General features: G+C 32.0%; 1 protein-coding gene across 1 annotated transcript; it reads left to right on the forward strand.

Annotated features, from left to right (window-relative positions):
• The first annotated feature begins 11,789 nt into the window (after positions 1 to 11,789).
• LOC134718047 (piggyBac transposable element-derived protein 4-like) lies at positions 11,790 to 12,792 on the forward strand. The gene is made up of 2 exons (XM_063580545.1): positions 11,790 to 12,396; positions 12,455 to 12,792. The coding sequence occupies exons 1-2, from the start codon at positions 11,790 to 11,792 to the stop codon at positions 12,790 to 12,792; spliced, it is 945 nt and encodes a 314-aa protein (XP_063436615.1).
• The last annotated feature ends 8,569 nt before the right edge of the window (positions 12,793 to 21,361 follow it).

The following is a 21,361-nucleotide window of genomic DNA, read 5'->3' on the forward strand; positions in this document are numbered from 1 at the left end:
TTCAATTTCTGCTACTGTAAACACAATTTGTTTAATCTGAGTTTGCTATTAGACTGAAGGTTAAATACACATGTCTGCTATATCTGACATGTACAATTATTCATTAAGCTGCTACCCAACACCTGACAAAAATTAACTTGGCTCGTTCAATTTTCACAAAATTTTTACAAAATATTTACTTTGACCCTTTGAAAAGAATACAAAAATTTCAAAAAACTTGAACCAATTGATTTCTGGGAAGAAATGGTTGAATATATTTTAGTTTGACAAACACTAGTTCGATCATTGAAAAGCTTAAAATTTCCTGAACAGTATAACATGATTAAAATGATTAACTGATTTTACAGAGTTATCTCCAGTATTTAAGGTACTACCTTAAATGAACAAAAAATTATGTATATATCATTCAGACATTTTTCGATGTGAATACTATATAGCCTGACAACTGTCCATATCTTTTCAGATGATTAAAAAGTTTATAAAAAGCTTTTATTAAAGTTTAAGATTATTGAAACTATCAATTTAATTACGATTCATAACATCTTCAAACATCATTTGCTGATCTTTTACTTAAATATTGGTATATATAGTGTAAGATAATATTGTATACGTTATGCATGCATATAAAAACTTGTTATTTGTCATTACATTTGCTTTCGGATCTTTCAAAAACCACATATACTTCATTTTTTTTTTGGATTAGAATATAAATGAATTACCAATAAGTTGAATATTAAACAGAATAATTTTGCACATGGAAAAAAGTATTGCAACACCTTGATTTTTCAAAATTTGAAAAATTAGCCTCTTTTTTTTATGATATATAACAAGATATTTGTATATATTATTGAAAAATAGTTTATGATATCATTGGCATTGAAACGAACAAAAAATATTTGAAAAAAAATGATTTATATAATCACAATATAACAAAATGAAGGTTTTTTTGTACAAACAAATGCATTTAACAACTTTGACTGTAGTCGAACTTTACAATGTCAGAAATTTCAAAATTAATCTTCAGATGACTGTTCACATCATGGTTGATTGTTATACGCCAAAGAATTAGTACTTTGTGCGCAGCCTCCTTTCAAACGGATAACTGCATCTTAACGTCTAATGATTCCTGCCTAAAATCGACTAATTTGTTGCTAAGGTAGCAGCAACCATTTCTGATGAAGGGCATTGTCTATTTCATGATGTGTTTGAACTGGGTATCCTATTCGCGCACTTTTCGCCCAATAGTGTCCCATATATGCTCAATATGGTTCAAATGTGGGCTACGATCCGTCCAAGGAAGATGACCCGAATTCCATTGGAATAATGAATCTTCCTCCACGATGCTAATTTTCAACTTTAGCGAGCTCTGCACTACATTGGATACAGAAAACTGTGTGTCTGTTCGTAAGCAAAGGTCTCCGAAATGGTATTATCGCACGATTACCAGTCGCGCTGAGTCGATCTCGACCAGTTCTTGTTAAAAGACTCCTGTATGCCCACCACTCTCTTTTTTTTGGATTGTATTGTATGCAAGATGTTTTCTTTTGACCAACCTTTATTATGCTTGATTTTCCCTAGCAAATGGTATAGGGGGTCTTCTTTATCTCGGAAGGTCTTTAACATCGTTTAGTGCCATTTTTTATTCTCAAAACGACTTATAGTGGAATGGTGATGGCCAACAATACATGCAGTTGTTACAGCGACATCCCTGCTTCTATCATGCTGATAATCTGCCATCTTGCTGCAGTTAAGAGTTGTCGAGGACCCATTACAAGGTGTCAATCACATAACTTCAAAAACTTGGTTAATTAAAGTGTTGAAAACGATGAGGATGAAAACATCTGTTTTGCTGTTTACGGGTATAGTAGCTGCATATGCAGATAAAAACTTACCGAGTCGATATTTATTGATTAAACTTAGGTGATACTTAAATTATGTTTAAGTAATTCTGTTTTACCAAATTTTATCACAAAAATATAAAAAGTGTTTTTTTTATTTTCGATTTCAATTTGTTGTTGCAATACTTTTTCCCATGTGTATATATCAATAATTTTTCAACATTTTACTGTAATTTGTCATTTTTTTTGATAATTTATTTGATGTTACCTTAAATCGTTTAATTGATCAAGATAATTTTCTAATTTGTGTTGACAATTATACGTATTATAAGTAAAATTGAAAAAAAACACAGCTTTATTTAAAAATTACTTCATTTTTTCAGTAACATTTTTTTTCAGGAAATTTTACTATTTTTTGGATATTCATTGAAATCTTGCCTATATCGACAATTTTTCAACATTTTACTGTAAATTTGTCAATTTGTTTGATAATTTATTTGAGGTTACCTTACATCGTTTATTTGATCAAGACAATTTTCTGATTTGTATTTACAGTTGTATTAAAAGTTAACTTGCACTAATCAAAGCTTTATTTAAAAATTGCAACTTTTTTTCAGTAACATTTTTTTCAGTTAATTTTACTACTTTTTGGATATTCATTGAGATTATACCTATATGGATAATTTTCAATATTTAACTGTACATTTGACAACTTTATTGATAGTTTGTTTGATGTTGCCTTAAATTGTTTATTTGATGAAGATAGTTTACTAATTTGTATTGACAATTGTATTAAAAGTAAATTTGAACTAATCACAGCTTTATTTAAAAATTGCAACATCTTTTTTGTCACATTTCTTGTCAGTGAATTTTACATCTAAGGTAACCTATGCCTGAGGTAGAAAAGCCTTTGTATTTCAAAATTCAAAATTTTGTAAACAGTTTTTTGAGAAATATAACCATATCAATGATAATTAATGTCAGCACAAAAAGTGCAAAAGTGCTGACTACATGGGCGGTGATACCCTCGGGAAAATAAATCACTAACTGTAAAGTTCTGCTTTGAGGCATTTTTCGTGGTAAGCCTGGTCACTCATTTTAAACTTCTAAAAAGAATAATTCTGCCTTCATTTTCGCCAGATACATGCTTCTACAGGTTGACCATCTTCATTCGCTAGATGTGACTGTTTTTGTTCCCCTGATTCAGTGATTAGTTTCAAACTAGAAGGTTTCAGTCCAAAAGATTCGAAAAACCATCAAGCCTTGTCGACTTTGTGAGTGAAAATCAAGATTTATTCAATTTTAATCAGCCTTTTGTTTATTTGAATTAGCTGGCGCAACGGGTATTGTGAGATAAAAGGTCTATGACATCGTCTTTTTGGTCCCTATATTAAAACTATCACGTTCGATTATGCGAAATTAGCAGATTTCAACATGGCGTTCCGCATCAAAGGACTTTTTGTCGGTGCGAAAGAAAATAGTGAAATTACCACTAGCATAACAATGCCATTCAGACATCTAATGATACATTGAGTGCATCCATACTAAAAACACTCACTAAAAAAATAAGTGACATTGGCTGGCAGCTAAATCAGACATATTCTGAAAATATGGAAATAATTGGTACCGAAACAGCACTGAGTTCTGAAAGCAAAGACATAAATGGACATTTCACACATAAACTGAAAGTCTACACAGCTTCTCTGAAACCAAGAACAGACAACCAGCCATATCAAAAGAGAACAGAAAACCAACTACAAGATCTTGTGGCAAAACTGAATAATTGAAAACTTTCGCCACTATAGACATTCAAATAAATGGAACTTAATTTTGTGAAAAACGCCAGTTAGTTGAGGATTTATAAACAGTTCAATCACTTGGATACTAATACCATATTCATCTTGTAAGTTTCATACTTTATTATAGTGTCATATATAGTCTTGGTAGACTTGAATAAGAATAAAAATAAATATATATGTGTAATTTATATTTTTAGTTATATTTAAAAAAAAAACACGTCTGACTACATTTAAAAAACTGTTACATTAATTGAGCATACGATCTAAGTCAGAATATATATTAAAAAAAAAAATAAACTGCTCAATATACAGAGTCAAATAAAGAAATTATGATGTTTGGATTATTGATGATTTTACACGGCAAATCAATAAAATTGCAAATCCTGAAATGGTAATTTTATTGATTTTCCATTGGACGTCAACGGTTAAAACTTCACAATTATCCTTACACAATCATTCTAACAGATGTATTATAGAAGAAACGCAATTCACTTAGCTAATAAAACTATTGATAGAATTAAATTCATAATTGATAGAGGAAAACAAGATAATCTAAAACCAAATGATCCCTGACTAATCAGGACACCTAGATATATCGTTACATGATGATACACTGTATGCCATTCAAACATTATCACGCCTTCGCAGTGCTGTTAAGGTTGATCGTCAGACAAAATGAGCCAAAAATGCCGTTTTTTCAGTGTCCTACTTAATAAGAGGAAAATGGCATCGGTTCAACATCATACTTGCATTTATGTATTCTGGATGTGTTTTTCTTTAAAAAAAAATATACAAACTATATTTAGACCATAAATATTGGTCACGTGATGTCTCTAAATTGAAAGTAGACACACTGCTGAAAAAAACGGGACAGAACAAGGGCATACTGTTGATAAAATTTTATAAACAAGGTATCTATGACTTGGAAATCATCTATATTTTATTAAAAATACAAGGCAAAGTTTTATATTTCAGTACTTTTAAGTGAAAAGATGAGCCGAAATGGCAACAAGCTAAAAAAGACGGATTTTCTCACTTTCGTTTCAGTTTCTAGACTAAACCCGTATCGATGCATTCTTTGCCACTATGCAAGAAATTGTTAAAAACTAGACGCTTTCAGACAGAGAAAGAATTTCTAAAATAAAATGTTAGTATGCCCTTGTTCTAGTCCGTTTTCAATAATTAATTGACAATATAAATGATTGATTGATTGTTGGTTGCTTAACGTCCAGTGGCAAATATTCCATGCATATTCAGGACGAGAACAAGTTACCAATAAATACAATAGGTAGGTTGTTATAATAAAGGATGATGGTCGGGGAAATTTGGACTGCCACTGGAAAATGAGGGTATATTGGATAGACAGAAATTGTGCCTTGCAACAAGCCACCTACGGACCCCTCAAAGAGTTGTTGCAAGGGTTCTTAACGTGCAAAGAGCGTGGCAATCTCCTTACACGAGGCATCGGATTTAACGTCCCCCTTCTGACCGGACGTGACTGCGAACTTGATACATCCCGCACAGCCAAACGGACGCCCCACTTCGGCAAGCGTTTTACTGCCGGTCAGGAGAAGACCAAGTGACCATATTTCTATACCCCAGTCACCTTTGGGGGTTGACAATATAAAAGGTAAACATGAACTTTAAAACGTTTGGATGACGTGTCGATATTTAAACGTTGTCCGTCAACGGGTTCATTATCCGGTTTGCCAAGTCTCCACAAGACGTGATTTTTATTGATTGATTGTTGGTTACTTAACGTCCAATGGCAAATTTTTCATGTATATTCAGGACGAGAACAAGTTCACAATAAATACAATAGGTAGGTTGATACGATAGAGGCCATCTGGGATGATGGTCGGGGAAATTTGGTCTGCCACTGGAAAATGAGGGTATTTGTTGTACTAGATGAACAAGAACTCGAGAATGTTTTAACAAAATATTTAAAATATACCTATAAAAACAAAACCTCTTACAAGATTACAAATCTCTGTAAAACCAAGGGCTCTTTAAGGGGTTACAATACCCTACTGTATGGTGTGTTATTGATATATTTTTTTTACTGCATTACTCATTTGTATTTTATACTATTTGAACTTACCTTAATGGTGTTTTTTTACCATGCATTAAAACTATTGAATACTCATGAATAAGCTCTCTGGTTACAAATATATACAACAACCCCCTGTTTGCCCCTTTTGACATTTGACGTTTTTCCCAAATTTTTTTTCTTCTTTTGTATGAATGGTTTCTGATTTGTTTGATCTATAATGAGTGTTAACATGGTAGTTCATTTTTTTTAATTCTAGTTTAATTTTTGTAGAACTCAAAGAGGCACCCATACTTTGTTATGTGTTATGATGCAGTTACTTCAGGGTGGAATGTTGTGCATAACTTTGTCTAATTTAGAATTTATTTATTTATTTTTAACTGGATTTTTTGGACGTACAATTTTTCAGCTCAAATACAAAATAGGAAACCATGTAGATTCCAAAATGTACTGTTTTAGAGTTGCCTCCCTTTAAAATGCCAATTTAAAAACAACAAAAAAAATCTACACTTTCAAAAATATTTATATTTATAAGTGAAATTCGTATGAATTATTTCTTTTAATTAAAAATTCACATTAAATATCTGCATTCCTGCATCAAATTTTGCTAACTTGTTAGAAAATCTGGACATTCCTTTCTGTTTTTTACTATCCAAGATGGTGGAAGACACCCATACCACCTTAAAACTTGTATCTAGTTTTTAGAGAATAAAGTATCTATCTATCTAAAAAAAAAAAAAAAGTAAAAAGAGGGTACTTTGGCAGTTGTTGAAATTTTTTGGCTGATTATGTTTGATTACCACCATGTGAAATGTCCCTTCATGCATTAACATATTTGAAAGATAGTTGCTTTAACATTTACCCGACTTGGTAAGTCACCATCATCAATAGTAGTGTTGGTTGGATCATTGTCATCCTGGAAGAGACAAAAAAATAAAATAAAGTTCAATTTTGTCATGTACCTTAGTATGTGTCTATCAAATTTAAGAGATAATACATAAATGAATTGTTAGGAAATGCTTGATTCATGAATGTAATGGAAAAGGAAGACAAGAATAGTGCCCATTAAATAAACATGTATGGTATAATTTATTATCCTGTGAATTTTAAATTGCTTATGTTTTAAAGAAATTTTCAATCTTGAAGCTGTAACCTTAATTTTTATTTTCAGGTTATTTGTGTTGTTAGGCGAAGATAATGCATTTGGAATTTGCACAAATTGCCACTTTAGTAGAACTCCATGATATATATGAATAGAAACAATTTTAATCAGAATTTGTGACAACGGATTTTGTTCATTAAGTATAAGCATAATGATGTGATTACTTAACCTGACCTCATCTTTCTGGGTTTATCCATGACTATTCATTAATGAGACCCCTCATAAGGTTCTAAATTATTTGATTTTTATTAATAGGCAATTTAATTTGTTGATTGGATTTATACCTTTGTACATGGCAGTTGCTTCATGGGAATAATGTATATTTTCCCTGCCTTTAATTCCCGGGCTAGCTCCGCTACTGATGTTGGTCTGATTATGCTCATTTCTTGTCTTGAACCTTTTATGCAACTAGCAAACTTAAAGTCGACTAGGTCTAAAGGTTGGTTTGGGAAGCTTTTTCTTACAAAAGCTTTTAATTCTTCCATGGACCAGCCTCTATCAATCAAGACTTCACTGCCCTCTGCAGTTGGACCTATTCAAAAATTAAAAGATATTATAAATATTTAAAAAGATGATTTAATGTTTTCTACAGTGATTTTTTTTTTAGAATCAAGTCACATTACATCTTCATTTGTATATTAACCCTTTCCTCAATAATGACGCCTGTATAGTACCTCACTTGAAACACTGACTAGGAAATGTCTGCATCAGACTTTAAAAATATGTATCCAATATGAAAAGGATATACATGTGTCTGGAATTTCCTTGATATATATATTTTTTTTAATGATGACTTTTTTCAATTGAAAAAATACTATGCAAATCATGTATGTAAAAAAAAAGGGCTGATAGTCCAGAAAAATCCACAATTATAATTGATTGTGTTTTGGTAACCTCTGGGTTATGCCAATGTACTATTTTTACTGAAATTTTGTTCATTCATAAACTCGTTTAAACAGTGTTTAAGGTGGATAGGGTGTCTTTCTCCATCTTGGATTTTGAAATACCAAAAAACAAGATCTACATCTTAAATAAAATGCAAATTTTATGAGAAGTAGGTAATTCATGTGCAAGAAATAATTAATAAATAAATAATAAATAAACTCATCATAGAAACATTCACTGCAATATAGAAATGATCTGTTTTGTCATTTTTATGGTTGTATTTAATAAAAAACAGAAAACAATACTAGTTTGATCAATTTTTGTCAAACTCAAATGCAATAGTCCAGTCAATCTAGCATAAATTTGACCCTAACCCGAAAGATATTGCAACAGAAGATTTTTAAGTTTTAATCTTTAGTATTATATCCCAAATATACACAGAAAAAGTCCCATATAATCTAACTTGAGGAAGAGTAAAAAAATCACCATTTAAAATTCCTATGGAGATTTGCATTTAAAAGGGAGATAACTCTTGCAAGAAAGGCAGAAATATCACTAAAAATTGATACAAATTTATAACTTTACCACTTCTATTCATCAGAATGTATTGATTCTTGATTTTTTAGCAGTCTTTAGAGTATAACAAACACCTCTAGAGGTGTTTTCATATATTTTATCATGCTATAAACTAGATTTCGTTATTTATTAATTGACCATTTATTGAATTTTCAACATGTCAAGATAAAGATTCTCAAATTTGATAAAAATAACTGTCATCTTCCGGACAGGGGTCTGAATCATCACATTTTCTTTTCTTATGTATTAAAGCTGATTTAGAGGGTTTGTTTTGTTGTGCCATATGAAAGGAGAAAGATTCACCATTCTTGCCATCCACCCACCTCGGAGTGCCTACAAGGGCGATGCTGTGTTTCCGTGGCGAACCGGGATCGAGTGCTAATGCTGAAAACGAGCTCCAAATATAATGTAGCTGGTCCTCAAAATCAGCACCCAAGATCCACTGCGGAAAGCACCAGATGTTCCAAGAATAGTATACTCAAGCAGAGAGTATCCATCAAGCGAAAAAGAAAGCGTACCACTTGATTGACCCATGAGCCATCGCCTTCTTCAGTTATCCAAAATATAAATAGCTTAATTTAAAATACATGTGTATATTATGAAAATTGTTACAAGAAAGCTTATTGTTGAGGATTAACTGAAGGGCTCGACATGCCAAGCCGATTGATCGAACCGGGTCTATCCGACCTCCCGTTTAGATGATTTCGAAGCCAAAGCAGCTTATTGAACTATAGTCTCGTCCGTCCGGGTATTTTCTGACCGTGAGGAATCTGGCTATAGCCCTCATCCACAAGGATCTCGTCAACCACCGACAATGGTAGCAACCCACGGCAAACGGGTTGGAGAGCCTATTTTATTAAAAACATCGGGCATTTCACGATGTTCGGATCATTTTAGTCTGGTCTCTACCCTTCGACCTGTCCAGCATGGGTAACCCTACCAAAAGACGAAGCTACAGTTGGCATAGCTCTTGGGGTCACTGAGACACGCAAGCCCTCCGACCACGGAAAGGATAGCGATCCACCGGAGGGTTTGGTATAAATACAAATTTATATTACTAGTATCGTCTTCCTAGTATTTTGCTTCAAAATCTGCAAGACTTCAATAATTATTTCTTTTACTGCATAAAAGGGTAGACCTTACTTTCTATAAAATATATATATATATATATAAGGTTGATTTTCTAGGCAATATATATATAATATGTCCTTCGCAACTTAAATTTTCAACTTTAAATTATACTTTATACAACTTACAACTGTGTCCGGCCTAATCAGATATCCGTATGTTGGGTCAATAAATATTTTAATGAATTTCAGTTGGTCATCCCTGTTAAGCTTCTGGGCTTTTTTTTCTTTGAATGTGGCTACCTGACATAGTTTGTTCTCCACAATTGCCCACACTGTGTATTTAAGGGATTTCCCGTTAGCGGAGAATCTACTCCTGACGGGATATGATATTACCTCTTCAAGGATATATGCTTTGACATTCTGAAATAAAGAAAAGTTTTCCTAAAACTTAATGCTTGACATAGATTAATTTCAACTTATTTTACATAAACTGAAGACGTTACCACGGATAAAAGAAGCAAAAATAATTACGCGACCACCGAGATTGGAACACGCGCATATTAGTATGTGGACAGTGAAGGAGAGCAACATCTTGAGCTTGAACTCATGAGCAATTTTGCGTTTAAAGTAATATTTATACATTTGTCATATTGAAATAAAAAAAAATATAAAATAAAATTGACTGGCCTTGGTCAAACACGACACAATTAAATGTTAAAAAGAAATTGTTTACGACTTGAAATAGATTAATTTCAACTTATTTTACATAAACTGAAGACGTAAGCACGGATAAAAAAAAAGCAATTTTTTTTTTTTTTTTTTTTTTTTTATTTTTGCAAATCAATACACGAGGAAGAGCATATCTGAACTGCTGTATCCATAGAAGATATGGTATTTTTCCTGTAATTATGATTTCCTAAGAGTAAATGACGGTCAAGGTTATCTGATGAAGCAAACACTTTATCACATGAACAGTTTGCTGTTTGGGTTATTATCTTGAATATTATTATAGAAAGAGATAAACTGTAAACAGCAATAATGTACAGAAATTTAAGACTCAAAAATAAGTCAAAATGACCAAAATGGTCAATTGACCCCCTAAGACGTTATTGTCCTTTATAATCAATTTTTAACAATTTTCATAAAATTTGTAAATCATTTTCTACTGAAACTACACGAACAAGTTCATTATAGATAGAGATAATTGTAAGCAGCAATAATGTTCAGTAAAGGAAGATGTACAAACACATCACAATCACCTAAACACATTTTTGTCATGAACTGTCTGCTTCCTTTGTTTAATTCACATATGCTAAGGTGAGCGACACAGGCGCTTTAGAGCCTCTAGTTTTTTTCTGATTTAAATAAAAAAATCCTAGTGAAATGTTTATGGGATTTATATATTGAAACATGTGGCTAAAAAAAATTCAGCTAAAAGCATAGATTATGTTAAAAACATCCTTTAACCCTTTCGCGGCGAGTGTATCCTTGAGGATACACAATGCGCAGGGCGGATGTATCCTTGAGGATACATGATGCGCAGGGCGAGTGTATCTTTCAGGATACATGAATATTGTCCCAATGAAAACCGCAATTTTACGGTATTTGCTCTTCTTAGCACTTTGAATCAATGCTTCAATCAAAATCTACGATACCTGAGGGTCATATTTTAGTTCTTCAACAGCATTAATAACATCGTAAAAGGTAAATAAATCAAATCGGAAAATTTTATTTTCTAAAATTAGAACCGGAAACACGTTTTGAGGTCATGTGAGGATTCAAAATGGCTCCTCTCGATAACAAGCAGTGGAAGTACGTCTGTTTTCGCTCTTTTAACGAAGCCCTTCACATTTCATAGGTATTGTTAGATATATAAAAATAATAAATGATTCAATATATATTTATAAATAAAGCGATCATTGGTAGGCCCTTTTCCCCACAAGTAGGCACAAGACAGGTAAGACTTGCATGTAGTTTTAATTTTTTGTCACCGGTTTCGAGGGGAAAGGATAATTGGGTTTGGAATGTACGGGAAAATGCACGAAATTAATTAAGGAAGTACAAGTTCGTCTGCTACTATTGCAGTCTAAAAATGTCGTCAGACGAATCTGACTGCGACTTTGAAGCGTTTAGTGAAACTGATGTTATAAATGTCGAACAAGAGGTTTTGGCCGCTGAGGAAAGGTTGCGAGTTATTTTGAGTGAACAGGGGATAGGGGATGACAGTGATGGGGATTTCAATGAGTCGGGAAATGAGGATGAATGGGAGGAGGAGGTGGCGATGGATGGCACTCTAGGTTTGATATTTATGAAAGGGGTTTACCACATTTATTTACCCCTCGTGGCATTACTGGGCAAAGTCGCGTCATGGGTGCTGAAAAGGAAGTCTTAGATTTTTGGCAACTCTACATGGATGATCATTTTCCTGAGTTTCTTATTAACCAAACAGATAGTTATGCCAACAAAAACATTCAGCACAGGCCAAACGATAACAAAATGCCTTGGAGTATCCCAACTTTACCGGAAATAAAATCATGTCTTTGTCTAAACTACCAAATGGGAATAAATCACAAACCATCTACTAAGTTATATTGGTCAACCGATCCAGTTATGGTCACCCCAATATTTTCATCAACAATGACCAGAGACAGATACACCCAGATATTGCGGTACCTCCATTTCTCTAACGTTGCAAATGAACCTAGACAAGGAGAACCAAATTATGATCCTTTATATAAAATTAAACCTGTAGTTAACCATTTAAATAATAAATTTGGTTTGGAATATATACCAAAAAGAAATGTCACCATTGACGAGTGTATGGTACCTTTCAAAGGGAGAACATTATTGAAACAATACTTACCAAGTAAACCAAATGAATGGGGCGTAAAGGTTTGGATGCTGGCAGAATCTGCCAGCAGCTACATACAATATATAGATGTGTATCCAGGTAGAACAGATGGAAATCTGGGTTCTTCGGTGGTAAAGAATTGTTTAGAAGGTGCAAATATTGCAGGTCAGAGCTATCATGTTTATACCGATATTTTTTTTTACATCGCCTAACCTTTATTTAGAGTTGTGGGAGAATTATGACACAGCTGCATGTGGAACAGTTCGTAACACTAGGACAGGTCTGCCAAAAGATATCATGTGTAAAAAGCCAGTTACTGTTGTAACTCGTGGAGACCATCAATTCAGGCAAAAAGGTGCTTTGTTTATAGCGGTGTCTTGGAAGGACAAAAAAACTGCAATACACAATGAAAGCATTGGTCAAGTTACTCGTTCAGTAAAAGTTGACGGCCAATTTGCAAGACAGGAGTTTAATTGCCCATCTGCTATTGTTGACTACACTTCTAATATGGGTGGTGTTGACAAAGCAGATCAATATATTGTTATCACCAGAAAACCTTAAAATGGCAAAAAAAGTATTTTGAGATGGTTAAATGTAATGCCTACAGATTATTCACATTAAGTCCAAACCATTCTTCAAACCTCACGTTTCTTCAGTTTTCTTGTTTTCTGATAAAAGGATTGATCAATGGATAGTCTGCCGGGGTACGGAGAGGAAGGTCATTAGTTGCCCCATATCAGAGATTAATTCAAAGACACATGCCTACAACTTTAAATAGTAAAGGCAGGTGTCATGTCTGTCACACGAGACAGAAGAATGGCAAGCAAGACAATATAAGACAAACTAAATATGGGTGTTCAGTATGTGGCAAAAATCTCTGTATGCCTCAATGCTTCACAATTTACCCTACAGAGAAGAATTATTGCTAGACTGACTTTGTGTTCTTTGTTTAATACCGTTTATTGTTCCAGTTTTATTCATGGATTTGTGTTCTAACTTTTAAACTTTTTTTCAAATTGACCTTTTATTACCTGAACAATCATGACAATTGATGTAAAAAATGTGAGGAAAAGCAAGAGAATTACAAAGAAATAATCCTTGAGTGAATGGCACACAATGCATAGGTGAGTCACTGAATGTTGGTTGCTTTTTGTTCTTGTTCGTTTAAATCTTATTGTTGAAAATTTATGAATTATTTTGAAGACTTTAGTTATACATGTACTGATATAAAAAATATCTTTCAGTTCCTACATTCAAGTTTTGTAACTTGATATGGTAAAAAAAACCTGCACTGAATGATGAAGAATTGAGAATACCTGTTATGTGTGTACACAATAAATGAATGTAAAATTTCATTTTATAATTGAAAGAACACAGGTTTGAACATTGTTTTCAATTTAGACTTGTATACTATATAACTGAAATTCGAAAACTGAGTGATTTCAAAACTGGAAAAACAAATAGTGAATCCATAAATAAAGCTTTTACATATCAGGGAATTACAATTGGTACTAGAAAGTTGAAAGTTACCTTTGCCTTAAAAAAAACCCAACTAAAAATGTTCTTGTACATAATGGTGATTCTGATTATTTATTTCTATATTTAATAGTATAGTAAATAACTGATATTCCTGATAAGCTATTCTGCTTTATTCTTCTAAAATAAGTTGCAAGAGCTGATTGAAACAAGGCATAATATAATTTGTCTTTATTGAATCTGAGTATAGAAAGGGTTCTTTTTGCATAGCATTTATTTTAGCATTGAAAAGTGTTTTTTTTTGCAAAGTTTCTAAAACAAAATAGTGACATTTATACTTGGAGTATGAATCATAAATTTCATATCTAATTTGTGTGTAATCGCTCTTATCAAATTTATTATACGTTTTAAATGCATTCTACACGTATTCAGTATAGCAACATTGAGCAAACAAGGTAACAAAATCAAACTTTCAAACATCATAAGGACTTTATTATTCGTTTCAATTTGAAAAGACATAGAAAATATTTAACATAGTAATCTGTTCAACTTCCGTTACTTTTTTCTTGCAATCTGTGCCGTGGTTTTCCAGTTGCAACTTTTCTTGAAGCACCGATCACGAAATTAATTCAGGCTGGGGAAATCTGAGCGTGTAAATTTGCCTCGACCACAGAAACCCAAGGAAAAAATAAATTCAGTAGTGAAAGTGTTAAATTTCATGTATTTCGCATCAATTCCCTTGAAACTTAAACTGTACAAAATACAGCCTATAATCAAATAACCAGCAAAAGCTAATAAACATCAATAATTTATCATACAATGACCCCTTCTAGACAAAAATATTAATATTTAAAGCGTTATTTTGACAGACACGAGTCTCAGAAAACACCTCTCGTATGCACTTCTCTAAACTGACACAACTTCCAAATATTGGCAAAGTTCCAATTTTCACACAACAGACAAAACAATGAGTTTTTTTTTAATCTGTAACATACATTTTGTGATTCTATCATAGAATATATCATTATATAAGGTCAAAATAATATTCTAAGTTCAAAAATTGTGGATTTCGATGAAATTTCAAAAATTTTCTGATTTCCCATTTGCTAAAAACAGTAACACGTGTTACTAAAAATAGCACAAACAGGTATAACTTGAAACACTTTCAAAGTGATGCTGAGTCATTTGACATTCCAACAAACAACACAAAAAAAACAAATCTCAATAGTCGCTTCTGGACAATTTTTAAAAATTTGCATGGTTTTCTCTGAGATCAGCTCTTAATATGATAATTTTGAATCCTGATTTGGACTGATGTTGTAGGTTTTTAATTTATCTCCTAGATTATCTTTTAGCGCTACCCTCATCATTGTGTTTTTATAACATCCTGCATTATCTGAGAAGAAGTTCACCTCCTGTATGTTTGGTAGTTGTGTTGTCAGATCATGGACAACATCACATAACGCAGAAGCAGTAACAGTAACAGAACAATCTTACGTAGTAAAATTCCAAAACTAAACGAGACTTTCCGTGGTAAAGCTTGAAGTTCAGCTGGAATTTTAGGTAGTCATCTTTAGTTGTAGGGATAATTTTATTTATGTTTCATAGTATTGAGGCAATATATGGTCTCAAGTGTTTGGAGTAAAACAATTCCAACTTTGGAAGCAGACAACCAACACAGTAGTCATAATTTCAATCTTCTCAACAAAGAGGTCTTTGAATGTATACACAATGAAATAACAATGTTCTCTGTGTGAAAAAAAAAGTTTACCCTGAATTCGTTCATAATAGTTTAGTGATTTCCTTAATGTTATATTGTTATCTTTGTCATATTTCAAGAAAGAAAAATTAACACCTGGCATAATGCTCTCATCTCGTCATGTACACAACACAATCGTGTTAAAATATAATTTAGCAAAATTGGACTACCAACTATTATACAATGACAAACAAAAACCACAATATTATAAAAAATATCTTTCAGTTCCTACATTCAAGTTTTGTAACTTGATATGGTAAAAAAAACCTGCACTGAATGATGAAGAATTGAGAATACCTGTTATGTGTGTACACAATAAATGAATGTAAAATTTCATTTTATAAGTGAAAGAACACAGGTTTGAACATTGTTTTCAATTTAGACTTGTATACTATATAACTGAAATTCGAAAACTGAGTGATTTTAAAACTGGAAAAACAAATAGTGAATCCATAAATAAAGCTGTAACATATCAGGGAATTACAATTGGTACTAGAAAGTTGAAAGTTACCTTTGCCTTAAAAAAAAACCCAACTAAAAATGTTCTTGTACATAATGGTGATTCTGATTATTTATTTCTATATTTAATAGTATAGTAAATAACTGATATTCCTGATAAGCTATTCTGCTTTATTCTTCTAGAATAAGTTGCAAGAGCTGATTGAAACAAGGCATAATATAATTTGTCTTTATTGAATCTGAGTATAGAAAGGGTTCTTTTTGCATAGCATTTATTTTAGCATTGAAAAGTGTTTTTTTTTGCAAAGTTTCTAAAACAAAATAGTGACATTTATACTTGGAGTATGAATCATAAATTTCATATCTAATTTGTTTGTAATCGCTCTTATCAAATTTATTATACGTTTTAAATGCATTCTACACGTATTCAGTATAGCAACATTGAGCAAACAAGGTAACAAAATCAAACTTTCAAACATCATAAGGACTTTATTATTCGTTTCAATTTGAAAAGACATAGAAAATATTTAACATAGTAATCTGTTCAACTTCCGTTACTTTTTTTTTGCAATCTGTGCCGTGGTTTTCCAGTTGCAACTTTTCTTGAAGCACCGATCACGAAATTAATTCAGGCTGGGGAAATCTGAGCGTGTAAATTTGCCTCGACCACAGAAACCCAAGGAAAAAATAAATTCAGTAGTGAAAGTGTTAAATTTCATGTATTTCGCATCAATTCCCTTGAAACTTAAACTGTACAAAATACAGCCTATAATCAAATAACCAGCAAAAGCTAATAAACATCAAAAATTTATCATACAATGACCCCTTCTAGACAAAAATATTAATATTTAAAGCGTTATTTTGACAGACACGAGTCTCAGAAAACACCTCTCGTATGCACTTCTCTAAACTGACACAACTTCCAAATATTGGCAAAGTTCCAATTTTCACACAACAGACAAAACAATGAGTTTTTTTTTAATCTGTAACATACATTTTGTGATTCTATCATAGAATATATCATTATATAAGGTCAAAATAATATTCTAAGTTCAAAAATTGTGGATTTCGATGAAATTTCAAAAATTTTCTGATTTCCCATTTGCTAAAAACAGTAACACGTGTTACTAAAAATAGCACAAACAGGTATAACTTGAAACACTTTCAAAGTGATGCTGAGTCATTTGACATTCCAACAAACAACACAAAAAAAACAAATCTCAATAGTCGCTTCTGGACAATTTTTAAAAATTTGCATGGTTTTCTCTGAGATCAGCTCTTAATATGATAATTTTGAATCCTGATTTGGACTGATGTTGTATGTTTTTAATTTATCTCCTAGGTTATCTTTTAGCGCTACCCTCATCATTGTGTTTTTATAACATCCTGCATTATCTGAGAAGAAGTTCACCTCCTGTATGTTTGGTACTTGTGTTGTCAGATCATGGACAACATCACATAACGCAGAAGCAGTAACAGTAACAGAACAATCTTACGTAGTAAAATTCCAAAACTAAACGAGACTTTCCGTGGTAAAGCTTGAAGTTCAGCTGGAATTTTAGGTAGTCATCTTTAGTTGTAGGGATAATTTTATTTATGTTTCATAGTATTGAGGCAATATATGGTCTCAAGTGTTTGGAGTAAAACAATTCCAACTTTGGAAGCAGACAACCAACACAGTAGTCATAATTTCAATCTTCTCAACAAAGAGGTCTTTGAATGTATACACAATGAAATAACAATGTTCTCTGTGTGAAAAAAAAAGTTTACCCTGAATTCGTTCATAATAGTTTAGTGATTTCCTTAATGTTATATTGTTATCTTTGTCATATTTCAAGAAAGAAAAATTAACACCTGGCATAATGCTCTCATCTCGTCATGTACACAACACAATCGTGTTAAAATATAATTTAGCAAAATTGGACTACCAACTATTATACAATGACAAACAAAAACCACAATATTATAAAAAATATCTTTCAGTTCCTACATTCAAGTTTTGTAACTTGATATGGTAAAAAAAACCTGCACTGAATGATGAAGAATTGAGAATACCTGTTATGTGTGTACACAATAAATGAATGTAAAATTTCATTTTATAAGTGAAAGAACACAGGTTTGAACATTGTTTTCAATTTAGACTTGTATACTATATAACTGAAATTCGAAAACTGAGTGATTTTAAAACTGGAAAAACAAATAGTGAATCCATAAATAAAGCTGTAACATATCAGGGAATTACAATTGGTACTAGAAAGTTGAAAGTTACCTTTGCCTTAAAAAAAAACCCAACTAAAAATGTTCTTGTACATAATGGTGATTCTGATTATTTATTTCTATATTTAATAGTATAGTAAATAACTGATATTCCTGATAAGCTATTCTGCTTTATTCTTCTAGAATAAGTTGCAAGAGCTGATTGAAACAAGGCATAATATAATTTGTCTTTATTGAATCTGAGTATAGAAAGGGTTCTTTTTGCATAGCATTTATTTTAGCATTGAAAAGTGTTTTTTTTTGCAAAGTTTCTAAAACAAAATAGTGACATTTATACTTGGAGTATGAATCATAAATTTCATATCTAATTTGTTTGTAATCGCTCTTATCAAATTTATTATACGTTTTAAATGCATTCTACACGTATTCAGTATAGCAACATTGAGCAAACAAGGTAACAAAATCAAACTTTCAAACATCATAAGGACTTTATTATTCGTTTCAATTTGAAAAGACATAGAAAATATTTAACATAGTAATCTGTTCAACTTCCGTTACTTTTTTTTTGCAATCTGTGCCGTGGTTTTCCAGTTGCAACTTTTCTTGAAGCACCGATCACGAAATTAATTCAGGCTGGGGAAATCTGAGCGTGTAAATTTGCCTCGACCACAGAAACCCAAGGAAAAAATAAATTCAGTAGTGAAAGTGTTAAATTTCATGTATTTCGCATCAATTCCCTTGAAACTTAAACTGTACAAAATACAGCCTATAATCAAATAACCAGCAAAAGCTAATAAACATCAAAAATTTATCATACAATGACCCCTTCTAGACAAAAATATTAATATTTAAAGCGTTATTTTGACAGACACGAGTCTCAGAAAACACCTCTCGTATGCACTTCTCTAAACTGACACAACTTCCAAATATTGGCAAAGTTCCAATTTTCACACAACAGACAAAACAATGAGTTTTTTTTTAATCTGTAACATACATTTTGTGATTCTATCATAGAATATATCATTATATAATGTCAAAATAATATTCTAAGTTCAAAAATTGTGGATTTCGATAAAATTTCAAAATTTTTCTGATTTCCCATTTGCTAAAAATAGTAACACGTGTTACTAAAAATAGCACAAACAGGTATAACTTGAAACACTTTCAAAGTGATGCTGAGTCATTTGACATTCCAACAAACACAAAAAAAAACAAATCTCAATAGTCGCTTCTGGACAATTTTTAAAAATTTGCATGGTTTTCTCTGAGATCAGCTCTTAATATGATAATTTTGAATCCTGATTTGGACTGATGTTGTATGTTTTTAATTCATCTCCTAGATTATCTTTTAGCGCTACCCTCATCATTGTGTTTTTATAACATCCTGCATTATCTGAGAAGAAGTTCACCTCCTGTATGTTTGGTACTTGTGTTGTCAGATCATGGACAACATCACATAACGCAGAAGCAGTAACAGTAACAGAACAATCTTACGTAGTAAAATTCCAAAACTAAACGAGACTTTCCGTGGTAAAGCTTGAAGTTCAGCTGGAATTTTAGGTAGTCATCTTTAGTTGTAGGGATAATTTTATTTATGTTTCATAGTATTGAGGCAATATATGGTCTCAAGTGTTTGGAGTAAAACAATTCCAACTTTGGAAGCAGACAACCAACACAGTAGTCATAATTTCAATCTTCTCAACAAAGAGGTCTTTGAATGTATACACAATGAAATAACAATGTTCTCTGTGTGAAAAAAAAAGTTTACCCTGAATTCGTTCATAATAGTTTAGTGATTTCCTTAATGTTATATTGTTATCTTTGTCATATTTCAAGAAAGAAAAATTAACACCTGGCATAATGCTCTCATCTCGTCATGTACACAACACAATCGTGTTAAAATATAATTTAGCAAAATTGGACTACAAACTATTATACAATGACAAACAAAAACCACAATATTACCGCGTTGAAGAGTTATATATTAACATGTCTTTCTCCATATAGCCAAGAGAATTTCTTTGATTACAGTGATTTCCCTTAGTAACAAGACTTTTTATAAAATTCATAGATTTTTTTAAAAAGGCATATTACCTGCATTTTCTGTGAAGTCACAAATGACATCAAATTTGCACCAGTCTATTGGTAGTTAATTAGCCAGGGTCTTGTAATAAGATCTATAGATTCCTTTCCTTTTTCATTCAAGTTTGACAAAGTTTGGTAAATCCTTCAATGATTGATTGATGGTTGCTTAACGTCCAGTGGCAAATATTTCATGCATATTCAGCACAAGAACAAGTACACAATAAATACAATAGGTAGGTTGAAACAAGAAAGGCCATCTGCGATGATTGTCGGAGAAATTTGGACTGCCACCGGAAAAGGAGGGTATATTGGATAGGGACAGAAACTTTGCCTGGTAACTGGCCACCTACGGACACGTAAAAGAGTTGCAATCCTTCAATGATGTATGTATTATATTAAAATTAAATGTGTGCACATTACCATGGTTTAAGTTTAATTGTACAGAAAGATCATTGCTTTTTTTTTTTTTATCAAATAACATAACACTATTAGAAAAAAAATCTTAAAATTCATATCATACATATGTAATATGTTGTTGCATGCATTTGAATTGTTCACTTACGCTGTCTTATATTTTCCATTTCTTAGACCCCTTATTTTGTCATTCATGGAAACTTTTTCCACGCCTCTTCATTTTCAGCATTCGATTTGTTGACGTTAAATTCATCGAACACAGCGCCTGAAAAAAGTAATTGGGTAAACTTTTATTCCAACACTTTTGACTGATGTTTTTGAATGCTTTAATATAGCTGTACTTGTAACCTATAATGGTTTATTTTTCAAAATGAAACCTGGACAAATAGTTGTCTCATTGGTACTCATACCAAATCTTATTACATCTATATAAATTACATAGTGGAAATAGACAAAAGCCTGTAATTCAGTGGTTGTCGTTTGTTTATGTGTTACATATTTGTTTTCGTTAATTTTTTTACATAAATAAGGCCGTTAGTTTTCTCGTTGAATTGTTTTACATTGTCTTATTGGGACCTTTTATAGCTGACTATATGCGGTATGGGCTTTGCTCATTGTTGAAGGCCGTACGGTGACCTATAATTGTTAATGTGTGTGTCATTTTGGTCTTTTGTGGATAGTTGTCTCATTGGCAATCATACCACATCTTCTTTTTTTTTT

This window comes from Mytilus trossulus, chromosome 5, assembly GCF_036588685.1.
Source record: "Mytilus trossulus isolate FHL-02 chromosome 5, PNRI_Mtr1.1.1.hap1, whole genome shotgun sequence".
NCBI lineage: Eukaryota > Metazoa > Mollusca > Bivalvia > Mytilida > Mytilidae > Mytilus > Mytilus trossulus.

Bases quoted from the DNA above. Each gene is read 5' to 3' on its own strand.
- LOC134718047 (XM_063580545.1), top strand. From the start codon at position 11,790: ATGGATGATCATTTTCCTGAGTTTCTTATTAACCAAACAGATAGTTAT. The intron at 12,397-12,454 runs GTCAGAGCTATC...ACCTTTATTTAG, and splicing joins AGAAGGTGCAAATATTGCAG to AGTTGTGGGAGAATTATGAC.